The following is a 21,670-nucleotide window of genomic DNA, read 5'->3' on the forward strand; positions in this document are numbered from 1 at the left end:
ACAATTATTGTATTGGTCATAAGGACAAATGGTTGTTGAATGAAATTGCAAATTCTGATAGAGAACCCCTGGTGAAAATGATGTCTCCGATTTTCTTCGTTTTTTCTCTGATATTCTTCAGTTTCCCTCCGATTTTTCTCCGTTTTTCTTCGATATTTCTCTGGTTTTCTCCGCATTACACAGATTTTCTTCGTATTACTCCGATTCTCTACGAATTTCTGTGATTTACTCTCTTTTACTCCGATTTTCTCCGCATATTGTTAAATAAAAATTTCGAAGAAATATCGGAGTATAACAAAAAATCATTTTTTCCGATTTTCGTCCGCATTTCCTCCGATTTTCACCAATTCTTTCCGAATTACTCCGATTTTTAAAAATCTGAGAAAATCGAAGAAAATCGGAGAAATCATATTCACCAGGAACCAAAAGCTGATGATATTTTTAATCGTCCAAGAGGAGGTATAAAAAATAGGAAAGAAATCAAACAAGAAATTTTAGACTTGATTGAAGATTATAATAACAATCGACCAACTGATGTGAATTTTAGCATGTTGTATCAAAATGGACGTCGAAATAATGTGATTGGAGAAACTACTAAATTATTTATGACAAATTTAAAGACTAATATTAATACACATGGTTGGAATGAAACCAAGAAATATTTATTTTCATTGACAATTGAACGGAATGGTAAAACTGAAAAAAAATATAACAAACAAGTTCTTGATAATGCTTATATTGCTTTTGCTTAATTTATTTAATGAAAATCAACATCCAAATGAAGGAATATTTCAAGGTTTTGAAGATTTAGATTGTACATCATTTAAAAAAAAACGGTACGGTGGAAATTTCTTCCTTTTTTCCATAATCTTCAGACAATACAAAGAAATTTTGTTTTAATTCCATCATTTAAAGTTGGTTTGAAACATATAAGATATTCCAACAGTGGATTGATATTGCTTGCATCACGATATCTCAACCAAAGACTGGAAGATGGTGTTCTGTCGGAACATTGGCAAGGAAAAAGTCCGCCTGTCTCTCTTGCACATCGCCAGGCGAAGGGAAAAAAGGGGGGATAGAGATTTTGAGAAAATACAAGAAGAAACTTGAAATCTCACCAAGTATTCAGCTCACATGCATACTTGTAAATTACCGTTTGTACTTTCCTTAGAATTGAATCTTCACAATCCCGAGATATATAACATCCTAACTATTCTTGAAGATAACTTCCTAAATACGAAAACAAGACAAGTCGAAGCGTGCTCAAAGCAAGAAAAGTAATAAACAAGAACGATTGATTGAATTAGCAGCGGCTAGAAGAAAAAATTCAAAATTTATTTCAAAACATATTAAAAAACGACGAAGACAACGTCGTCGAGAACAAGAAAAAATAAAAAAAGCTGAAGCTAAAAAAAAAATTGATGAAAAATATCGAGCACCTCAACTTGAAGTTGAAAATAAATAAAAGAATTGGGTGGTAAAGACAGGTGGCAAAAAAGAAGAGAACCAATTGATCAAAACAGCATTACCTTATCATTGATGGGTCTAACAAAAATTTCAAATAAAATAAAAGGATATGTTCGTATGGCATCATCTAAATTTGTTAAAATATTATAAAGAAAACGTAATGCTGTTTATTATGAAAATGATGAATGTAAAACTACACAAAATTGTAGTTCTTCCTCGGTGAAAATGATTTCTCCGATTTTCTTCGATTTTTCTTAGGAAAGAATCGGAGAAAATCGCAAAAAAGGATTTTTTGTTTTACTCCGATTTTTCTTCGAAATTTTTATTCAACAATATGCGGAGAAAATTGGAGCGAGAGGGAGTAAATCGGAGAAATTCATAGGGACTCTGAGCAATATGAAGAAAGTCGGAGAAATATTGAAGAAATTATTTTCACCATGGTTGTAATAATAAATGTACAATTATCAGCAATTGGGGTGATTGCTATTTATATTGTAAGACATGTCACAACATATGAAATCGAGACATTAATGGTAGTCGAAATATAGGACAACTTGGTACAATTAAACTTCCCAGGGAAAAATCATCAGATCAAATTCGATCTGGCATATCCCAGATCAAGCCAGATAAGGATTATTGGACAATTTCAGATCTGGCTTGATCTGACTTGATCTGGATAAAAATTTATTAATTATATAAAAATAATTTCAAATTAGTCAATGCTCGATTGAAGAATTTGGTTTTCTTCTTGTAGTTTCAATGAAATACAATTGAGAATTCTATATATTGACGATAAATAATTGACATCACTCGGACTTGAACTCAATACTTCTAGTGTGAGATTCCAGAGCCCTACTTACTTAACCACGGCAGTGATTATAAAACGTAAGAAAATCTCGTCTTCCTAAACATTTGTTCGCTTGTGATCTAGTTAGATCTAAACAGATCACGTTTGATCTGGTCAGATAAGAATTGATCTGGGCGCAGATCAAGTTTGATCTAGTCAGATCTGGTTAAATCAAGTTTGATCTGGTCAGATACGATTTGATCTGAGTCCAGATCAAGTTTGATCTAGCCAGATCTGGTCAGATAAGATTTTATTTCTAATTTGATCTGATTTGATCTGACGATTTTTTCCTGGGTTGGACTGAAACCTGAAACATCAATGGAAAATTATCAAAATTTCCAACGTGGAAATTATGATGTTATTTATTTTCAATAAAACAAAAGGTATAAGATAATAAATAAAAATATTATTAATAAATAATAAATTAATTTAATAAATTGTTTTTTGGTTAATTAATTTTTATTTTCTATCTTTTTTCAGGAAAAACACAACAAATACCAATTTTTACATAATTAGGTATTACGTAGTAACATCAATTGTTTTTTTTAAATATAAAAAACATAATCGTCCACAGTCGGGTTCTATTTTAATAAATTATTATTAATATAAACGTATGGAATATGGGCGTCAGTCATTGCGACGCAAGATAAATAATCTTGTTGAATAGTAAATGTAAATCATAAATATAATCTATAACGTATGTTGAACAATTATTTTTGTGTAGTGCTTTTAATAATGTTTATTCATTTGGAATTATTTGAAATGCCATTTAGAATAATGCTGGATACGAAATGAAGCTAAGCGAATTTTATACGAGTTTAAATTTCGTCTAATTTAATTCATTTATTCGATAAATATTTATTCAAATAAAAAAAAAAAAAATTACTTCGTAATATAAATGAAATTTTCATAATAACCACTTTCTTTACTTATTTTAACAGTCAAAAAATAAAAGTATGCTTGATAATTTCAAAATTTTTTTTAATAAATTGATATGAGATTATTTACTAAAATTAGTGCAATTGCTCATCAAACCAGACAATGTTATTCGTCATTGAAATATGTTCCTCATTTGGTCGGTTTCGTTTCTTAACTTGGCTTGAAATACGATTTCGTTTTAGGTGTCTTATGTCGTTTGAAATTTCGAAATAAAAAAATCACAATATAAAAAGATAAAATGATGATTCTATAATTAATTTCTACAAAAAACATACTTTAATCATCAAGTATTCCGGATAATTATTAACGCTTGATTAATTTAAATAATATATATCTAAATGAGTATTTATGAATATGAAGACTCTCATATAAATATAAGCTCCCACTTTGTCTGATAATAAATAGTGATGACCGCTAATGACCCACGTCCTACTTACTGTATATTTATATATAATGGAAACCAACTGGTGACATTGAGATCAAAATTTACACGACACTCGAAACAGTTGACAGCTTGGTGAGATATTATATACACATCTTTTTATAATAAGGTCTAAGTTATGTCTTCATAATTATTCAATTTAGCAACAAAGAAAAAATTTATTAAGTTATAAAAGACAATGATTGTTTTGGTTGGAATTATTTTTAGTGGACTATTATTTTCTGTACATTGTGATTGGCATGATAATTTTGGACCGTGGTATGTTCCTACTAAAGGTGAACCATGGCCAAGGCCAAAAGAAAGAATTTTACATGACGGATATTTATTTCTACGCTCGACAAATTTTAATATCGATGTAAGTTATCATTGTTATTTTATTTTTTATCTAAAAGTTATTAGATCAATTTCTCATATCACCTACTGGCTTTAACAAAAAAATAGCTTTAATACTTTTTAATAAATTAATTTTTAGTTTTTTTTTTTAAATCAATATATATTTAATGATACTTAAAACAAATATATATTCGTGATATTTATCAGTTTTTTAATCCAACAGATATTCTTCGACCTAGTTTATACATAAGAAAAAAACATAATTTATAGGATACGTTGTTCCAATACCATACGGTTGATACGGTGATTAGATTCATGAAATAAAAAAATATTTAGATTTCGAGAAAAATCTTTTATTCGTTTATTTTCCTTCATTGTGCCAAGTAACTCGAGTATTTCGACATTTTTTCGGAGTGAGTCAACTCCGGAATAATCCGGAGCAATTTCCACCAGGGCATAATTTGACAGTGCACGTCAGGACGAATAAAACAAAAAACATCCCTAGTGAAAAAAATTAAATCATAGATTTCTATGCAATTGAGACTTCCAAAGATGTTTACGAAGTAATCTTCTGACTATTTATACATTTAATATCTCCGAATTTTTCCGGAATTTTCGTACAAAAACACCAACAAAAAAAAAAAAATGGAAAAATCAATAAGAAAACGAAAAATAAGAGTTTACATACGAAAAATAAACGAGGAATTTTTTTCCAAAAAAAGCCGGAGAAAATCCAAAAAAAACTTCGGAATAATATCTCCGGAAGTCTCAATTGCCGGAGAATTCCGGAGAGATTATTTCTACCAAGAATATAATTTAAAGTTATAAAAAATATAACTGAATTTGTAATAACTGAGAGGAACCACATGAAAATTTGAAAATTTTCAGTTTTTAGTTTAATTTGTAAGTAAAAATTGAATAAATAGATAATTTTTTTCATTTTACGTAACAAAATTCAATACTATTAGCGAATGAACACAGTAATTTTTGCGATGAAACATGATACTTTTTATCCTCTAATAGTTAGTATAGAGTGCAGTTGTTTTTACTCGAGAAAATAATAAACCTTACGATGTAACATAGTAAAATTGATGGTCGTAGTTTTTAACTATACAACATAGAACTTTTTATCTGAAACATGGGCATTTTTACGATTGAGTATTATCAAATATAATACGTCTAATAAAAATTCTCAAACATAGTAAAATTTACCGTTTACATGATAGGTATATATCTATATTTCCTAAAACATCCACCAGTACTATAAAACATTGTAAAAATTAGCAGTTTCTTTAGTAAAGCCTACACGGAGAGAAATCCGCAGCAAATATTACTGTAGTGGTATCGTAAAAATCATAGCTGACGTCATTAAAGCGACTAATTCCCACTTATTATAATGATTATTATTATATTTCATCTAAATTTTTTACTGTAGTCTACCGGAATTTTTGGAAGTCTGGAGTTAATGGTATACTTTATGCCAGAAATTACTGTAGTGTACAGCAGGTTTTCCCGCCAGATGACACGAATATTTATTGGAAATCAAGTGTGTTCCTTACCTCTTCTAAAAAAGTTTATTGTTTTTATTTTATTCATGAATTTCAATAAAAATACGGTGAAACACATGAAAATTATAAAATGGTTTATTTTTTTAAAATTAATAAACACGTTACATTTTTATTCTGATGTTTAAATAATAAGGTTTTATTTAATTTTTTGTGACGTTTTTTTGTTTTGTTTTGATTAAAATTACTGTAGTGTAGTAGGAACTTCTAGTCGATCCTGGTGGCCTCCCCACGCAACTTCTCAATTTCCAGTAGACTACAGTAAAATTTGTTTGATACTCTACAGCATTATTTGCTGCGGATTTCTCTCCGTGTAATATTTTTTCTCTCCGTATACAAATAGAACCTTATATCTATACATAATATAGCTTTTATAGTGTTCAAACTAGTAATAAAAAAATAAAATGCAAATACAAATAGATAAGTCTGCAACTTTGAATTCTCAATAGATAATGAATAGTGAACAATAAAGCTTAATTTTAATTTCAATATTTCTTAAAAATAAAAAAAAGTAAATATTGGATAAAATAAAAGTATATGTATATGTATTTCAAAGATATTTGTACTATGATAAAAAATGATTTGGTAACTTTCCATAAACAGATGATGACGCTAAAAGTTACTGATAAGAAAAGCCTAAAATCTGGGTGGTTTATTTTTAACTTGATAAGATTTACTTGTACAAGCAGAACCTAGGATTTACTATTGATTTTGCAATTTCTTTTCCATTTTTACTATTATTTTATAGAAGTAATAATTAATTAATATTAGTTTTTTAAAAATTTTATTTTATTGGTCATTTATACTTATCGATGTTAATGTTAAGAATAATTAATAATTTCTTTCAATTCACATTTGATTATTTTAAAAGAAAAGATTTGAAATTTTGAATGAATTGAAAGGAATCAAGGGTGATTTTTCTATGAAAAAGTTTAAAAAAAAAAATTGACAAACAAGTAATGAATAAATCAAATGTAAAAAAAAATTCATAACTCAAGTGAATATACGTTTTAGCGGATTAATTTTAGGTAGTGGATATAGAGATATAAATAAAAGTAAATAAGGTGATAACAATTTAGATGTATAAACTTATACTTTGACATCAGTATCTACTTTAAAACCAGTACTTCATAACAAAATACGTCCACAATGAATAACATCCGAATTTTGTGGATAATAATTAAATTATTATTGATATATACACCGTTGTTGGTTTTTTCGGAGTCACATTTCTGTTATAAAACAATTACGGGAACCTACAAAAATTGTAGAACAGGTAATTGGACATTCTTTAGAAACAACGATTCAGCTATCAAAATATATCCAAATAAAACTGAAATAACAAATAAAAAAGTTAACGTTTTTCAAAATAATGCATTGGAAAATATATCATCATCTTCATTAATTAAGTTTTTACAACTTAATTTGGCTGATATTGAAATGCATATTGAACCACTTGCTTTTTCAAATTTAGCAGCATTGGAAAACCTGGAAATTATTTCAGCTTCAGTTTTGCTGGATACTGATATTTTTTATGGTTTAAATAATTTATAATATCTTAAAATTCAATTGACCGATAAAACAAAATCATATCTCAACGATTTGCTGGATAAACATTTAAATTTACATAAATTGGAATTTGTTAATCATCAAGATGCTGATATTTGCGATTTCACAAGACAAAATACTTCTCTCAATATCTTTGAACTTCAATATACTGAGAGTGCCATGACAGTATTAACTCGTCAATCATTCAGTTGTTTAAAAAATCTTCAACATCTCACAATAACTAAAAGCAATTTAACTTTAATTTTGTCTGGTTCATTTAATGTATTGAAGAAATTAAAAAAAGTGTCCATAGTATCAAATAATAAACTGACTCATATAGCCTCAAATGTATTCAATACTGTTCGAAGTTTGAAAGTTATTGACTTGAGTAATAATTCGATAAATAAAATTGATAATGGAGCATTTGTAATTGAAAGTAACAAATTATCATTACTCAACTTGAGCTACAATTCATTGTACATTATTGAAGAAGAAATTTTTCAAAATGTAAAATGCAATGTTATTGATCTTACACAAAGTGAAATTGTTGCTATTCTTGATGGAGCATTTAATTCCTCGCATGTCGACACAATCTATCTATTTAATAATGATTTGTTTATTGTCAATAACTTAAAGTGAGGTTTTAATGATAATACTATTGTTTATTATGATTATATGAATTCCGACATTGCATTGAACACAGACAATAATTTAAAAAATAAATCAATAAGTATCCCCAGTTCTAATGACAACATGTGTTACGTGAGTGAATATTATTTTTTCAAAATTTGTACAACTGGCATGAAACTTAAATTAGTAAAAAAACTATTTGATAATTGGCAACCTTCAGCACTTGAAATAGTAGACAACAGCATTGAATCAATTGAAGAAAATGCATTTCAGAATTTGAGTATAAAATATTTAATTATAAATTCTGATGCAAAAAATTTTACAATATTTCCTTTATCATTTACCGGCTTAAAAAACCTTGAAGTTCTTATACTCAATACTCGGACAATTCAAATTAAATCATATATTTTTGATTGCCTAACGTCATTAAGATCTCTAGAAATTTTGGCAGATAAATCATCCACTATATTACCTCCCTGTCAATTATTAAAAAATCTCAAATATTTACATAACTTATTATTGTCTCATCAAGATAAAGTCAATATTTGTGATAAAAAATTATGCACAAATAATTTTAATTTATCAACTCTTCATTATGAATATGGAAAATTTACAAATTTACAACAACTTGCTTTTTTGTGTTTGAAGCAACTTGAATATCTTGCTGTTACAAAAAGCAAGCTCGAAACAATTGAACCCTCTGCATTTGACGGTCTTGATAATATCAAATATTTGAATCTATCATCAAATAAAATAAAATCATTTGATTATAAAGTATTTATGAATCTAAATTTATCATTGCTTGACTTGAGTTATAATTTATTAACTCATATTAAAAATGATACATTTTACGGTCTTAAAACCAAAGCTTTAGATATTTCAAATAATCAAATTATTCAAATTGATGATGGAGCATTTGATGATATGAATCTTGATCATATATATTACCATAATAATATTGGTTTTATTAATGACACTCATTTTTGGTATGTTAACATTTCTCAACCTAAAGCAAATTGTCAAATTTATGATTTATATATGGTTTGTATTGACCACAAATCTTTATTATACGTTGATGAATTAGTATCCATGTCATTCCATACTGGAAAATATTCTCATATGTTACCAAATGAAAAATTAGAATTGAACAACAAAGGTATATCATCAATCAAAAAATATGCATTTAGAAATTCGTTTATTAAATCATATTTAAAAACATTAATCATGTATGAAAATTTTAAAAGTGAATTTATTATTTATCCTGAATCATTTGATGGTTTAACGAAGTCAGAAAATTTAGTATTAAATGTTGGACCAATTCAACTCAAAGAAAATTTATTTGATTGTTTAATATCACTCTATTATTTAAAAATGAAAATTAAAAAAAATCCAAAATCTTCCTCTGAACATATTAATAATGTATTGAAAACTGTTCCAAGTATAAGAGTATTGGAAATTTTAGATAGTGATTTAATTAATATTTGTGATAATAAGAGTTTACTGCCAATTACGGCTCTCTATTATACAGGTGGATCAATAAATAAATTACCAATAAATTCATTGCAATGTCTACGAAATCTGAAAAAATTGTCAATATCACAAACACAATTGACAACAATTGAAGCTGGTGTATTTAATTCATTGGACAATCTCAAATATATATATTTGTCATTCAACAAAATAACTCGTATTTTTACTGGCATTTTTGATAGTCTCAATAATTTAATTACCCTCGACCTGAATCATAATAAAATCAATGATATTGATGATAAATCATTGATGGAGTACAATGGAAATAATCTACAACTTCTCAATTTAAGTTACAATGAAATTGCAATTATTAAAAAAAATACTTTTGGAGGTTTTAAATGCAGTCAGCTGGATCTATCACACAACAAAATTAGCCACATTAAAGATGATGCATTTAAATATACCAACATTCACGATATATTTTTATTGGATAATGCTTTCATCGATGTGAAAATTAAAGCTTGGAAGAGTCCTTCATTTACTTTTGTTCATGTTAAGAAACCATCGTATTTCATATCATTCTGTTCGGGAAAACGAACAAGAGTTTGTGATCATTCGGGATTGTGTGAATCCAGGTGCATTGATTACAGTTCTAGTCCACCAGGATTGGGATAACAAATTTTTAGTTAAATCATAATATATATATTTATCATATCAAAATTAAAAAAAAAGAAAACACTCGACATAAAATTGTTATTATATTTATCCTTTATCTTCTTTTTCTTTTAGTGAATTCTACTTGTAATCTTGTATTCATTTATAATGTTGTGTAATAATAAACAATCATCATGTTTAACTAAAAAAAAAAAACTATTCAAATAAATATAATATACATAAATAAATTATTATGTTTTCATTATTTTATTAAAAATAAAGTATAAGTTTTCTTTTCAACATTCTATATCACTCAATATCATTCGATATCATCGTTAAATAATAAACATGAATTTAAAAAAAAAATTTTAAATCGCTAAATTTGTTAACAATTTACTGCTCATTACAACTCATAATAAATTTTTTTTTTTTTGCTACTATTTTTTATTAAAAATATTAAACAATTACATATTAAGATTCCTGAAGATTGTGAAATCTTAAATGAAGCGAGAAATCGATACAATACAATAATCAGAAATGAAGGAATACTTGGAGCTTACTCAACGCTGCAGCACAAAGCAGATGTACATAATTCCAGCCAAAATAGTATATTGTTTAGAGGAATGCTCCAACGACTTCATATTACTGTCACTGAAACCTGTCATCAACAAATTCCTCATCTATACATGAATGAAAGCTGTAAGCTATGAAATTACTTGAAGATATATTCATCAATATTTGTTAAATATTATTTATTTTTTAATGCAGATAAACTTTTAATAATGAAAAATACTGCTGAACTTACTGCACCAACTGTATGGGGAGCTTTACATGGGTTGGAAACATTTTCTCAACTATTAACACCTTCTGGACAAGGATCTAATGTAATATAATATATAAATTATATTTGTATATCATACAAAGCTTTTTTTTATTTAGCAAATTTATTTATACAAAGCTTTTTTCTTTCGATAATAAAACAGCTATCAGTGAGACTACAAGAAATCAAAGATAAACCTCTAATGTCTCATCGAGGTCTTCTTCTAGACACATCACGACACTGGTTATCACTTGCTGATATAATGAAAACATTGGACGGAATGTCTTATAACAAGTTGAATGTTCTTCATTGGCACATTGTAGATGACAACAGTTTTCCTTATCAGAGCCTTGCATTTCCTGAACTGTCTCAAAAAGGTGCTTGGTTTCCATCGATGATTTATACACCTAACGACATCAGGAGTATCATTGAGTACGCAAGACTACGTGGTATTCGTGTAATTCCAGAATTTGATTCACCTGGACATGTTGCATCATGGGGAGAGTCACATCCAGAACTTTTAACAACTTGTTATGGTATGTTATAAACATCAATTATATATATATAAATATTACAAGTCAATAATTGCATTTCAATATACGCAATATATTTGTCAGATGATTTTGGTAAACCCAATGGAAAATTAGGACCAATCAATCCAATAAACTCAGCTATATGGCCATTTTTAACAACATTATTTAATGAAATTATGGATTTGTTTCCTGATAATTACATACACGTGGGTGGTGATGAGGTACTTTTTGATTGTTGGAAAAGTAATCCTGATATCCTTGCATATATGCAAGCAAATGGTATGAAAAAAAATTTTGAGCAACTTGAAAGTTATTACATAGCAGAACTTCTCAAAATTCCATCTACTTACAACAGAAGTTCCATCGTTTGGCAAGAAGTATTTGATAATGGTGTAGTTCTTTCATCAGACATAGCTGTTCATGTTTGGAAAATAAATGATTGGCAAAATGAAATGACCCAAGCAACCAATGCAGGTCATCCAGTGCTTTTGTCATCTTGTTGGTATCTGGATCATGTTGCAGGTGGTGGTGATTGGATTAAATATTATTTGTGTGATCCTTTTGCATTTGATGGCTCTGATAAAGTTAAAAACTTGGTACTCGGTGGAGAAGCTTGTATGTGGAGTGAATTTGTCGACAGGTTAGTATTACTATTTAAAGTTGAACGGTAAATGTATCTACCATTGTATCACTAAGATTGATATATATTAATATGAAACATATATTTTATTTTAGCACCAATATTCATCAAAGAATTTGGCCTCGTGCAAGTGCTGTAGCAGAAAGACTCTGGAGTTCTAATGTTGACACTGTAGACCATGCAGCTCAACGCCTTGAAGAGCATGCATGTCGTATGAGAAAACGGAGCATTGCTGCACAGCCTCCTAATGGACCTAGCGTCTGCCTCACTTAATTATTATAAAATAATTTTGTAATTTTTTTTTTTTATACATTTTAATTGGATGAAACTCAATAAAATAGACTTTATGTACTTATAGAATTATACAATATTGTTTACATTATTATATTTTTTTATCTCTTATAAAAACTGGAATTTAATGAGTAATGGATGAATTTGATTTTTAAATATAACGTATAAGTACTCTCAACTATGATTTTATGATTTTTGATCCGAAAAAAAGACTGTTTCAAAGAGTTGTAAACATCATCTATATATAGATGATTTTTGTTTTTTTTTTTTTTATATACAAAACCCATCATTAGTATTTACTTTTAGAAAAGTTTTAATTTTTCGAAATATCAATTTTTCAACAAAAATAACCAATATATTATTTTTTTACAGAAATAACAACGGGAAAATTTTCTTTGATTAGAGTAGATTAAGTCACGTTCGCGAAAAAACCACCCCTTTTCCTCTAAAAATAATTACGCGTCGCGAAAAGAATTAAAAAAAATATATTTTTGTCGATGAAATATCAAATAACTCTTTAAATAATTGACCAAAAAATAAAATAACAACGGGAAAATTTTCTTTAATTGTATTACATTAATTTCGTTGTAGGGCACTTTCATGAAAAAACCACCCCTTTCATCTCAAAAATAATTACGCGTCGCGAAAAGAATTTAAAAAAAATTCTTTTTGCCGGAGAAATCGTGAATAATTTGTTAAATCATCGACGGAAAAATAAAATAAGAACGGGAAAATTTTCTTTGATTGTAGTAGATTAATTTCGTCTTAGGGCATTTTCTCGAAAAAACCACCCCTTTTATATCAAAAATAATTACGTGTCATGAGAAAATAGAAATGATAGTATTTTTATTAGCATACGATAGTGCATGTAATCATTAACACGATGAAAAAAAAAATTTTTAAATCGATGCATTTTTGAATATTGAAGCCATTTGTTAAGATTTTTTTTTTATTAACAATTCCTGTTTGTTGTTATTCCGGGGCGACAACGCGAGAAATAAGAAAATTGCCTGAAATCGAATTTAAAAGTGTATATCACTAATACTATCACAGTGCGCGTAAATACAATAGTTGCGTGTGTGTATGTGCGTCGAGTCGGGTACAATCGGGTAGTGTCGGGTCTAAATAACACTATCTCTTTTTTTTATATATCTATCGCTCTCGCGTATGGGAGTTTTGAGTGGGGACACGTGATGGGTAACGAGTTAATAAAAAATCCAAAAAAATCACAAACTTTAAAAATTAATTACGCGTAAACGGTCGGTTAAAACAAAAAAACTTATAGGAACTACCCCCTTAAAATCTTATTATCTACAACTTTTACTTGAAACATTTTACTCTAAGTCTAACGGGAAACGCGTAATTGATTATTTTATGTTTAATTATTTTTTTTAACCCTTTCCCTTAGCCCTATCAAATTATAAACCCAACCATTCGATTCGCGAGCCCCAATTACATACCCCTATATTTTTTGTTTTAAAAAACTTAAAAATTCCCGAGGTTGAAAAGATTTTGAGCTGACTACAATCACTATTCTTATGAACTTTTTTTCATTCAATTCAGTTAGATATTTTATATGAAATAATTATATGCAGTATAAGATTGATAACTTATAATTTAGTGATGCTGGTTTGTAGGTATAATGATCGAACATTATGAGAGAAGCATCTGTGTCTCAATCATGATTATTTAATTCAAAATAATATTTTGTTTTTACATTCAAATTATTTTATTTTTATAATATTACAAGTAAGTCAATTTTTTTAATCTATACAATAAAAAGACATGGCCGAATCCGCTTGGAAACGCAGTTTTACGCAAACTATTGGTCCGATTTACATGAAATTTAACATAGATATTTAGTTTGAGCTCTGGAGGGTTTAAGCCTACGAAAAAATCACCCAAGTTACTTTTTACGATCACCAGGAAGTCAAAATGATTTCCCCAATTATCTTCAGGGTTTTTCTTATTATTAAATATATTTTTTCAGAAAGAAGAGATTAAAAAATATTGCTTTAGTTTGTATAATGTTGGTTTTCGGTTCACCAGGATGTCGAAGTTGAATTTTTTCATCATCTCCTGGGTTTTTTTTTTGATGAAACAATATATTTTATCGAGAAGAAAGGAAATAAAAAAATGCATTGGTTCCTAATGTTGTCCGGTTTATCAGAATGTAGAAATTGAATTTTTTCTACATACCTATTTCTTTTGTTTTTAATTTTTTGAAGAATCAAAAATAAATATACAACCAAGTTCGGCGAAGCCGAACACGGCCGACTCGTATTGAATATTTTAATAGAATTAATATTTTTTTAGTGGTCGTTTCATTTGTATAATATAAATAAATAAATAAATATTCTATAAAGATTATAACCTCAATCTTATTTTAGGAATAGGAAGAGACTCAAGGACTATGATACGTTGGTAATGACATTATTATAATTTATATTTATCAAAAAACTAAAAGGATGAGATTGAAAAGATTGTGAAAATTGGTACAATAATTTGGATCTGAGTGCTGAAGAAGTTCAAAAGAGCAAAAGTTTAAGTTCACGTCACCGTCCAAAATACAACCCACGCTATAAAACCCCACCAGGCTTTTGGAATCCAACATTTTTACAATCATTATCATCCTCTGATGAAAATTAATATATACAATGTATTTTTCAATTAAATAAAAAAATAAAATAAATTATTATTGTTATTATTATTATTACTATTATTATTATTATTATTATAAAATCAACCCCCTAATCTCACCTAGCCAAACCTGACTTGTCTATGTCGCATGCGATCTCGCTGCGACTCAAAATATCATTACATGATGTGCTCGACGCGAGCTCTTTGCGTTCTTTTTTGCGATACTGCTGCGATATTGCATATCGCACACCAACACCGCTGCGATATTATTGCGAGGTCAAATTTCTACCTGGGTAAGTTTTAATTATTTTGTTTTTTTAAGGTTGATGAGGTATCTTTTATAAAACTAAATGACTAGTTCATATCTAATCAGCTAAACACAATTCTATTTTAGATTTGTTTTTTTCCTTTTTAATCGATTTGATAAATATATATGAATAACAAAAAGAAAAAAATAAACTAAATAGGTTATTATATGCTTAATTTGTCAGACAACTACAAGGAACCAATCAATTTTTTTTTAAATGTATAATTATTTTACATTTATCTTTTTCCTAATCTTATTTCTAAGAAAAACATTATTTTGTTTATTTCAATTTTATATTTAGACTTGTTTTTTTCTCTTTAATTTTATTTATTTGTTTGTTTGTTTGTTTGTTTGCTTGATGTTATTATCTTTGACTATTATAAATATAAATAGATATATATGGATAATAAAACGAAAAAACAAGTCATGACAAGTAATGCATATGATTAGTTTATCGTATAATTCGAAGAAAAAAATCATTTTCTCCCCTCTTATCTAAATTTGTTTCTATAAAAACTTACAAATAGATCATAATTTTGATTCATTATATAATTTAAAACATTTATAAAATGAAGACGTTCAGCTTAAAGCTATTTTTTGGAAATAAAAAAATAGCCCATAAACTTTTAACTAGAACTATAATTACAACAGCACAAAGTATGTTACTTTTTTATTTCTAAATTATATGAACTAAAAGTTTGAAATTGAAAAAAAATTATTCAAATGCTAGACAACGCAAGTTAATTTTCTAAAATCTTATTTCAATTTTCAGTTAGAAGTAAACAAATTGATGAACGTTTTCTTGACAATGACCCAGATAGTGTGATTTTTCAAGAAGTATGTAAATATTTATTCAAAAATAGATCGAACAATTTTTAAATTAATTTTTTTTTTTTTTCCCGACAGTTTGGTGATAAAGGCCTAGTCACCCTGAATAGACCGAAATATTTGAATGCTCTGAGTTATTCAATGATGTCAAAATCACTGTCAACTCTTACACAATGGGAGCTAATAAAACAGGTCATTGTTGTGAAAGGAGCTGAAGAAAATGTATTTTCTGCTGGAGGAGATATAAAAGAACGCTTTTTTTTTATGAAAAAACCTGATGGTAGAGAACTTGACAGAATGTACTTTTCGGGTTGTATAAGGTATATACCTATAGTCTTAGCACTTATTAACATTTAATAAATTCAATGATAAGAATAGAAGTATATCAATTCATTTATGCTCTATACAAAACGACTGTAGATTACTCGAAAAAATTGGAACATACAAAAAGCCATACGTATCATTGATAAGTGGAATTGCGATGGGAGGTGGAGCTGGCGTTTCGGTTCTTGTAAAATACAGAGTCGCAACTGAAACAACACTTTTTTCAACGCCTGAAACATCAATTGGATTGTTTCCCAACTCTGGTTGTACATACTTTCTTCCAAGACTGGAAGGAAAACTTGGTTGGTATCTGGGTTTAACAGGACATCATTTAAAAGGTCTAGATGTCAAATTGGCTGGTATTGCTACACACTTCGTGCCAGCCTCAAAACTTCAAGCATTAACTGATGCATTATTATCACCCGGAAATCAAAATGTGGAAGAAATACTTAAAAGCTTTGATGAACATGATCCTGCAGCTGAGTTTAGTTTAGCTAAATATTCAAAACAGATTGACGAATGTTTTTCTGGTGACACTGTGGAAGAAATCATTTATAGGTATATTATATCACACACAACGTTTTTTCTTTTTATATAAACTATTTTGTTTCATATAAATATGTATCTGATTTGAAAATGTTTTGTTTTTGTTTGAAGGTTAAAGGTGGATGGCAGCGAATGGGCCCAAAGTGTTATTCATACTCTTCAGAAAATATCACCGACATCCCTCAAAGTTACACTCGAAGCTTTGAAGAGATCAATAAATATGATCAGTCTTACTGAATATCTAGAGATGGAAAGTAATCTGACAGAAAATATGATAATGCTCCAAAAAAGTCCAGACTTTCAGGAAGGTGTTCGTGCATTATTGGTTGATAAAAATCATAAACCCATCTGGAACCCAAGAAATCTCGAAGATGTTACAGATCAATATATTGATAGTTTATTCACCAAGGCTGTTTAGTTTAGAATTTAAAGTATTCAACATAATAAACTTGATGTTATATACTTGAAAAAATATAAAAACTATTGAAATACTTACGTTGTTTACTTACTTTATTTATTTGCTCGAAAAGTTATTGTATTTTTTCATCTCAATGTAATTAATAAATTTGTTTTTACTTGACAATGAGTGTTTAAAGATGTTATTTAATAAACCATCAGCAAAATTTATTATACAACCTTTCTTAAAGGAAAAAAAAAAAAAAGATAAAAACTATGTCAATATACTGTATATTCATAAAAAAAATTTAATGTTTTTGCTCTTTTTATCACTGAGATTGATTTGATATTAAATGTCGAAAGATCATTATCAATTAATTTTTACCAGATAAATATATTTTATCAAACTAAATACACTTAATCAATAGATAATAATTTTTAATGCTGTTAATGAATTTATATATAAAGACAACTTGGTTCAATTTAATCCAGTCTTAATTTTAGAATTAAAAATGCTGAGATGGAGTTTTTTGTTGATGGTAGTAACGATCCATCAAGTCGTGAGCCAAAAATATGGCCCTTCAGTGGTTACTACCCAAGGTGAGCCTTGGCCAGTGCCATACAAACGTAGTCTTCATGGTGGATTTAAATTAATACATCCACAAGCTGTTATATACCGAGTGAGTCAGTTATTTTTAGTTAGTATACTGTCGATGATAATGCAATTTATTTTTTTCCAGTACAATCACAATCATCCAATACTCGTTGATGCAGTTGCAAGATATCGTAATATCATAATTAAAGAATGTGAGATTGGTTATCGTTCAATAAAACATCAACAAAATGATAATAATATTTATAGTGATCCCAACTATAAGGGTGATATCAATATAATAACATTCAATGTACCTCTGGATGAAGAAACACGTCCTTATCTCAACATGAATGAGAGCTGTTAGTTATATAAATAATTATATTATTGATTGGATTATAAAATTATTAAATGTCCTTATCAATTATTTTTTCAACAGACACACTGACTATTGCTGATTCTAGTCAGATTGTTATTGATGCTGGTTCTATATGGGGAGCACTTCGTGCCCTCGAAACACTTTCACAACTTTTAACACCATCTGGAAAAGAAATTAGTGTTTGTATAATGATAATACATGATGATAAGAGTCCTAGAATACTTCATTTATATTGTTACAATTTTTAGATGATTATTCAACTTCAGACAATTTATGATGAGCCAAAATTATCACACAGAGGTCTCTTGTTAGACACGTCCCGTCATTATCTGCCAGTGTCAGATATATTGATGACACTTGATGCGATGTCTTATAATAAACTAAACGTATTTCATTGGCATATTGTTGATGACCAAAGTTTTCCTTACAAGGGTAAAAAATATCCCGAATTAGCTGAAAAAGGAACATGGCACCCTGAGTTTTTATACACTTTAAATGATGTCAAAAATATTATTGAGTACGCAAGACTACGTGGTATTCGTGTCATCTCAGAATTCGACTCACCAGGGCATGTCGCGTCATGGGGACAGTCACATCCAGAATTTTTAACAACTTGTTATGGTATACATCATATACATTATACATAATATTGTATACTATAATTATATTATTTTTTTTTATGATAAAATAGATACATCAGGAAAACCCGATGGAAAACTAGGACCAATGAATCCAATTAGTCCAAACATTTGGGAATTTCTTAGCAGTTTTTTTGAGGAAGTATTTGAATTATTTTATGATAGTTTTGTTCATCTTGGTGGTGATGAAGTACCATTTGAATGTTGGCAAAGTAATCCAGATATTATCACTTATATGAATAATAATAATATGGCAAGTGATTTTACCCGCTTGGAAAATGAGTACATACAAAAACTTCTAAAAATACCAGAGAGCCATAAAAAAAATGCAATTGTATGGCATGAAGTATTTGATAATGGAGTAACATTGACACCCAGTACAGCTGTTCATGTATGGACTGGAGACTGGAAAAAAAAACTGCAAAATGTTACCGAGGCAGGACACCCAGTGCTTTTATCAGCTTGCTGGTATCTCGATCACGTAGCAGGTGGTGGAGATTGGGAAAAATATTATGATTGTGATCCACTTGATTTTGTTGGATCTGATTCTGTAAGACATTTGATGCTTGGAGGAGAAGCGTGCATGTGGGGTGAATCAGTTGACAGGTATTACAAGTTTTAAAAAAAATACTTCCGTTAAAACGAAAAATAAAAAAGTAATGGTATTTAATCATTGATTTATTTTTAGGACAAATATACATCAGAGAGTTTGGCCACGTGCAAGTGCTGTAGCTGAACGTCTCTGGAGTTATGCCAATGAAACAGTAGCAGTTGCAGCTCAACGACTTGAAGAGCATACGTGTCGTATGAACCGTCGTGATATTCCTGCTCAACCTCCCAACGGCCCATCATTTTGCTACATATAGGACTTTTTTTTTGATTAAAACTCTTATCTTTTCATCAATAAATTGCAATCCGATAAATATTATGTTGTTATGTGTTAAAATTAAATTTTTGATGGAATTCAAATTAAATGAGCTGAAAATAAAAACTCAACTCAATTTAATGTGTGTAGTAGATCTGTCAAATAGTCAAGTAGTTGATATATACAAGTAGTAGTTCATTTCATTCAATTTATGATACTGCATGCAACTTAGATATAATAAGACCAAATTGATTGATCGGACGAGAACTGGTATTTTCATCGTGATATGGTCGTTATCTGAAGTCTCAGTTACTCCGAAACAATTATGACCAGCTTCTTAACACTTTTCACCAGGTTGATTGCATAAACCAATACAAAAATTCAATCATAGTTGAATCTAAACTAGTCTGATCAAATTTTCGTTTTTACTCGATGCAAATGACATGGAAAAAAGTGTAAAGAAGCTGGTCATAAATGGTTTGGAGTAACTTAGACTTCAGATAACGACCATATCACGATGAAAATACCAGTTCTCGTCCGAACACTGAAGTCAAGCATCGTTGAGCGTGGTTAGTACTTGGATGGGTGACCGCTTGGGAACACCACGTGTCGTTATCTTTTGCCTTTTTTTTTCAAATATGTATATTTTGATTTATCAATTAGTAATTTTGAGAACCCGATCCATTACAATATAACTCGGACGGAATCAGAACCGAATCGGTACGAAACTCGAGTAAGTAAATCTCATCGTTTCGAATTGTGTTCAGCTCTGCTCAAAAAGTTTAAAAATGTCATAGTTTTCACTAGAAAATTTCGACTGAGCGTTTCAAATCATCCTCTTTCTAAAGATTAGTTTAGTTGTAATGACGTAGATCCTTAAAATTACTGATTGATGAATCAAAATATAAAAAAAAAATAAAGCAAAAGATAACATGGTGTTTCCAAGTGGTTAAATCCTTGATGCAAATAAAATTTCAAATGATTAGTGTTGCCGCGATACGATACGATACGATAATCTAGGCATTATCGTATCGTATCGTCAAATTTTCACGATATTATCGTATCGTCGAGGGTATTATCGTATCGTGAATATCGTGAATATCGTCAAAATTATCATTAAATTATCGCGTTGATAATTTCGTTAATACTACGAGATTGTCGTGAATATGGCGATATTATCGTTAATGTCACGAGATTGTCGTGAATATGACGATATTATTGTGAATAATTTCTATTATTTATATTATAAAATTAAATAATTCTGATATTTTATTATTTAATATTATAATTTTTATTTTGTCGTCATATTACTGAGATTTATTCTGCTGGGCATTACTATACGTATGAAGAAAAAAAAAAACAAATAAATATAAATATAATCGTTAATAAATATAAATTTAGAAATTTAAAAAATAATTTTTCATTTGATTTAATCTGTCCAGATTACGTTGAATATATAGAATTATATTTTTTGTTTTTTTTTAAATTGGTTAAAATATTAACATAAATCGGTTAAGCCCAATATAGATATAGATATACGTTGACGCGTATGTCATCTTATACTTCTTATTAATTATTATTAATAACATTGCAATTTTATTTCCAACCGTGATAATGCAATACAATGGCAAATTTCTGAGTAATATATTACTGATATATAATACCTGAAATAATTATTTTCAAGATTATATACTTGAACTTAAAATTAATAAATGGATTAAGAAATTATTATACTCATTATCTAAATTAATATTGATTGAATTTTTTTTCAGAATTCTTTTAAAGCTTAAATGAATATTGAAAATTCTCTCAGATTAGAATTGTTAATTGCAATTTTTTAAATAAATAAATAAAAAAAAAATAAACAAAAATATATTTTTTGACGATATTATCGCAATTATCGTAATTATCGTGTAGGTATTATCGTATCGTATCGTCATATCGTCACGATAAAAATTTGCATTATCGTATCGTCT

The 21,670-nt window shown here is 28.4% G+C and overlaps 3 protein-coding genes and 1 non-coding gene across 4 annotated transcripts; all 4 read left to right on the plus strand.

The window, feature by feature from the left end:
• Nucleotides 1-3,645: 3,645 nt before the first annotated feature.
• LOC122852035 (beta-hexosaminidase subunit beta-like) lies at nt 3,646-12,245 on the plus strand. The gene is made up of 7 exons (XM_044151590.1): nt 3,646-3,770; nt 3,903-4,050; nt 10,372-10,594; nt 10,664-10,779; nt 10,879-11,251; nt 11,333-11,888; nt 11,984-12,245. The coding sequence occupies exons 1-7, from the start codon at nt 3,661-3,663 to the stop codon at nt 12,159-12,161; spliced, it is 1,704 nt and encodes a 567-aa protein (XP_044007525.1). The 5' UTR covers nt 3,646-3,660; the 3' UTR covers nt 12,162-12,245.
• A 3,450-nt stretch (nt 12,246-15,695) lies between these two features.
• On the plus strand, nt 15,696-17,337 carry LOC122850931 (3-hydroxyisobutyryl-CoA hydrolase, mitochondrial-like). The gene is made up of 5 exons (XM_044149980.1): nt 15,696-15,783; nt 15,899-15,963; nt 16,033-16,274; nt 16,375-16,836; nt 16,936-17,337. The coding sequence occupies exons 1-5, from the start codon at nt 15,696-15,698 to the stop codon at nt 17,240-17,242; spliced, it is 1,164 nt and encodes a 387-aa protein (XP_044005915.1). The 3' UTR covers nt 17,243-17,337.
• A 364-nt stretch (nt 17,338-17,701) lies between these two features.
• On the plus strand, nt 17,702-19,867 carry LOC122852036 (beta-hexosaminidase subunit beta-like). The gene is made up of 6 exons (XM_044151591.1): nt 17,702-17,900; nt 17,961-18,174; nt 18,252-18,370; nt 18,440-18,812; nt 18,883-19,435; nt 19,518-19,867. Exons 1-6 carry the CDS (start codon nt 17,733-17,735, stop codon nt 19,693-19,695), a joined length of 1,605 nt encoding a protein of 534 aa, XP_044007526.1. The 5' UTR covers nt 17,702-17,732; the 3' UTR covers nt 19,696-19,867.
• A 326-nt stretch (nt 19,868-20,193) lies between these two features.
• On the plus strand, nt 20,194-20,312 carry LOC122853568. Its single transcript, XR_006373907.1, has one exon. It is a non-coding gene; the product is annotated as a 5S ribosomal RNA (ribosomal RNA).
• Nucleotides 20,313-21,670: the final 1,358 nt, after the last annotated feature.

This window comes from Aphidius gifuensis, linkage group LG3 (assembly GCF_014905175.1).
Source record: "Aphidius gifuensis isolate YNYX2018 linkage group LG3, ASM1490517v1, whole genome shotgun sequence".
NCBI lineage: Eukaryota > Metazoa > Arthropoda > Insecta > Hymenoptera > Braconidae > Aphidius > Aphidius gifuensis.

Coding starts and splice junctions, on each gene's coding strand:
- LOC122852035 (XM_044151590.1), top strand. CDS start 3,661: ATGACCGCTAATGACCCACGTCCTACTTACTGTATATTTATATATAAT. Junction 11,252..11,332: donor ACTTTTAACAACTTGTTATG/GTATGTTATAAA, acceptor TATATTTGTCAG/ATGATTTTGGTAAACCCAAT. Junction 11,889..11,983: donor TGGAGTGAATTTGTCGACAG/GTTAGTATTACT, acceptor ATTTTATTTTAG/CACCAATATTCATCAAAGAA.
- LOC122852036 (XM_044151591.1), top strand. CDS start 17,733: ATGCTGAGATGGAGTTTTTTGTTGATGGTAGTAACGATCCATCAAGTC. Junction 18,175..18,251: donor TCTCAACATGAATGAGAGCT/GTTAGTTATATA, acceptor TTTTTTCAACAG/ACACACTGACTATTGCTGAT. Junction 18,813..18,882: donor ATTTTTAACAACTTGTTATG/GTATACATCATA, acceptor ATGATAAAATAG/ATACATCAGGAAAACCCGAT.
- LOC122850931 (XM_044149980.1), top strand. CDS start 15,696: ATGAAGACGTTCAGCTTAAAGCTATTTTTTGGAAATAAAAAAATAGCC. Junction 15,784..15,898: donor TATAATTACAACAGCACAAA/GTATGTTACTTT, acceptor TTCAATTTTCAG/TTAGAAGTAAACAAATTGAT. Junction 16,275..16,374: donor TACTTTTCGGGTTGTATAAG/GTATATACCTAT, acceptor AAACGACTGTAG/ATTACTCGAAAAAATTGGAA.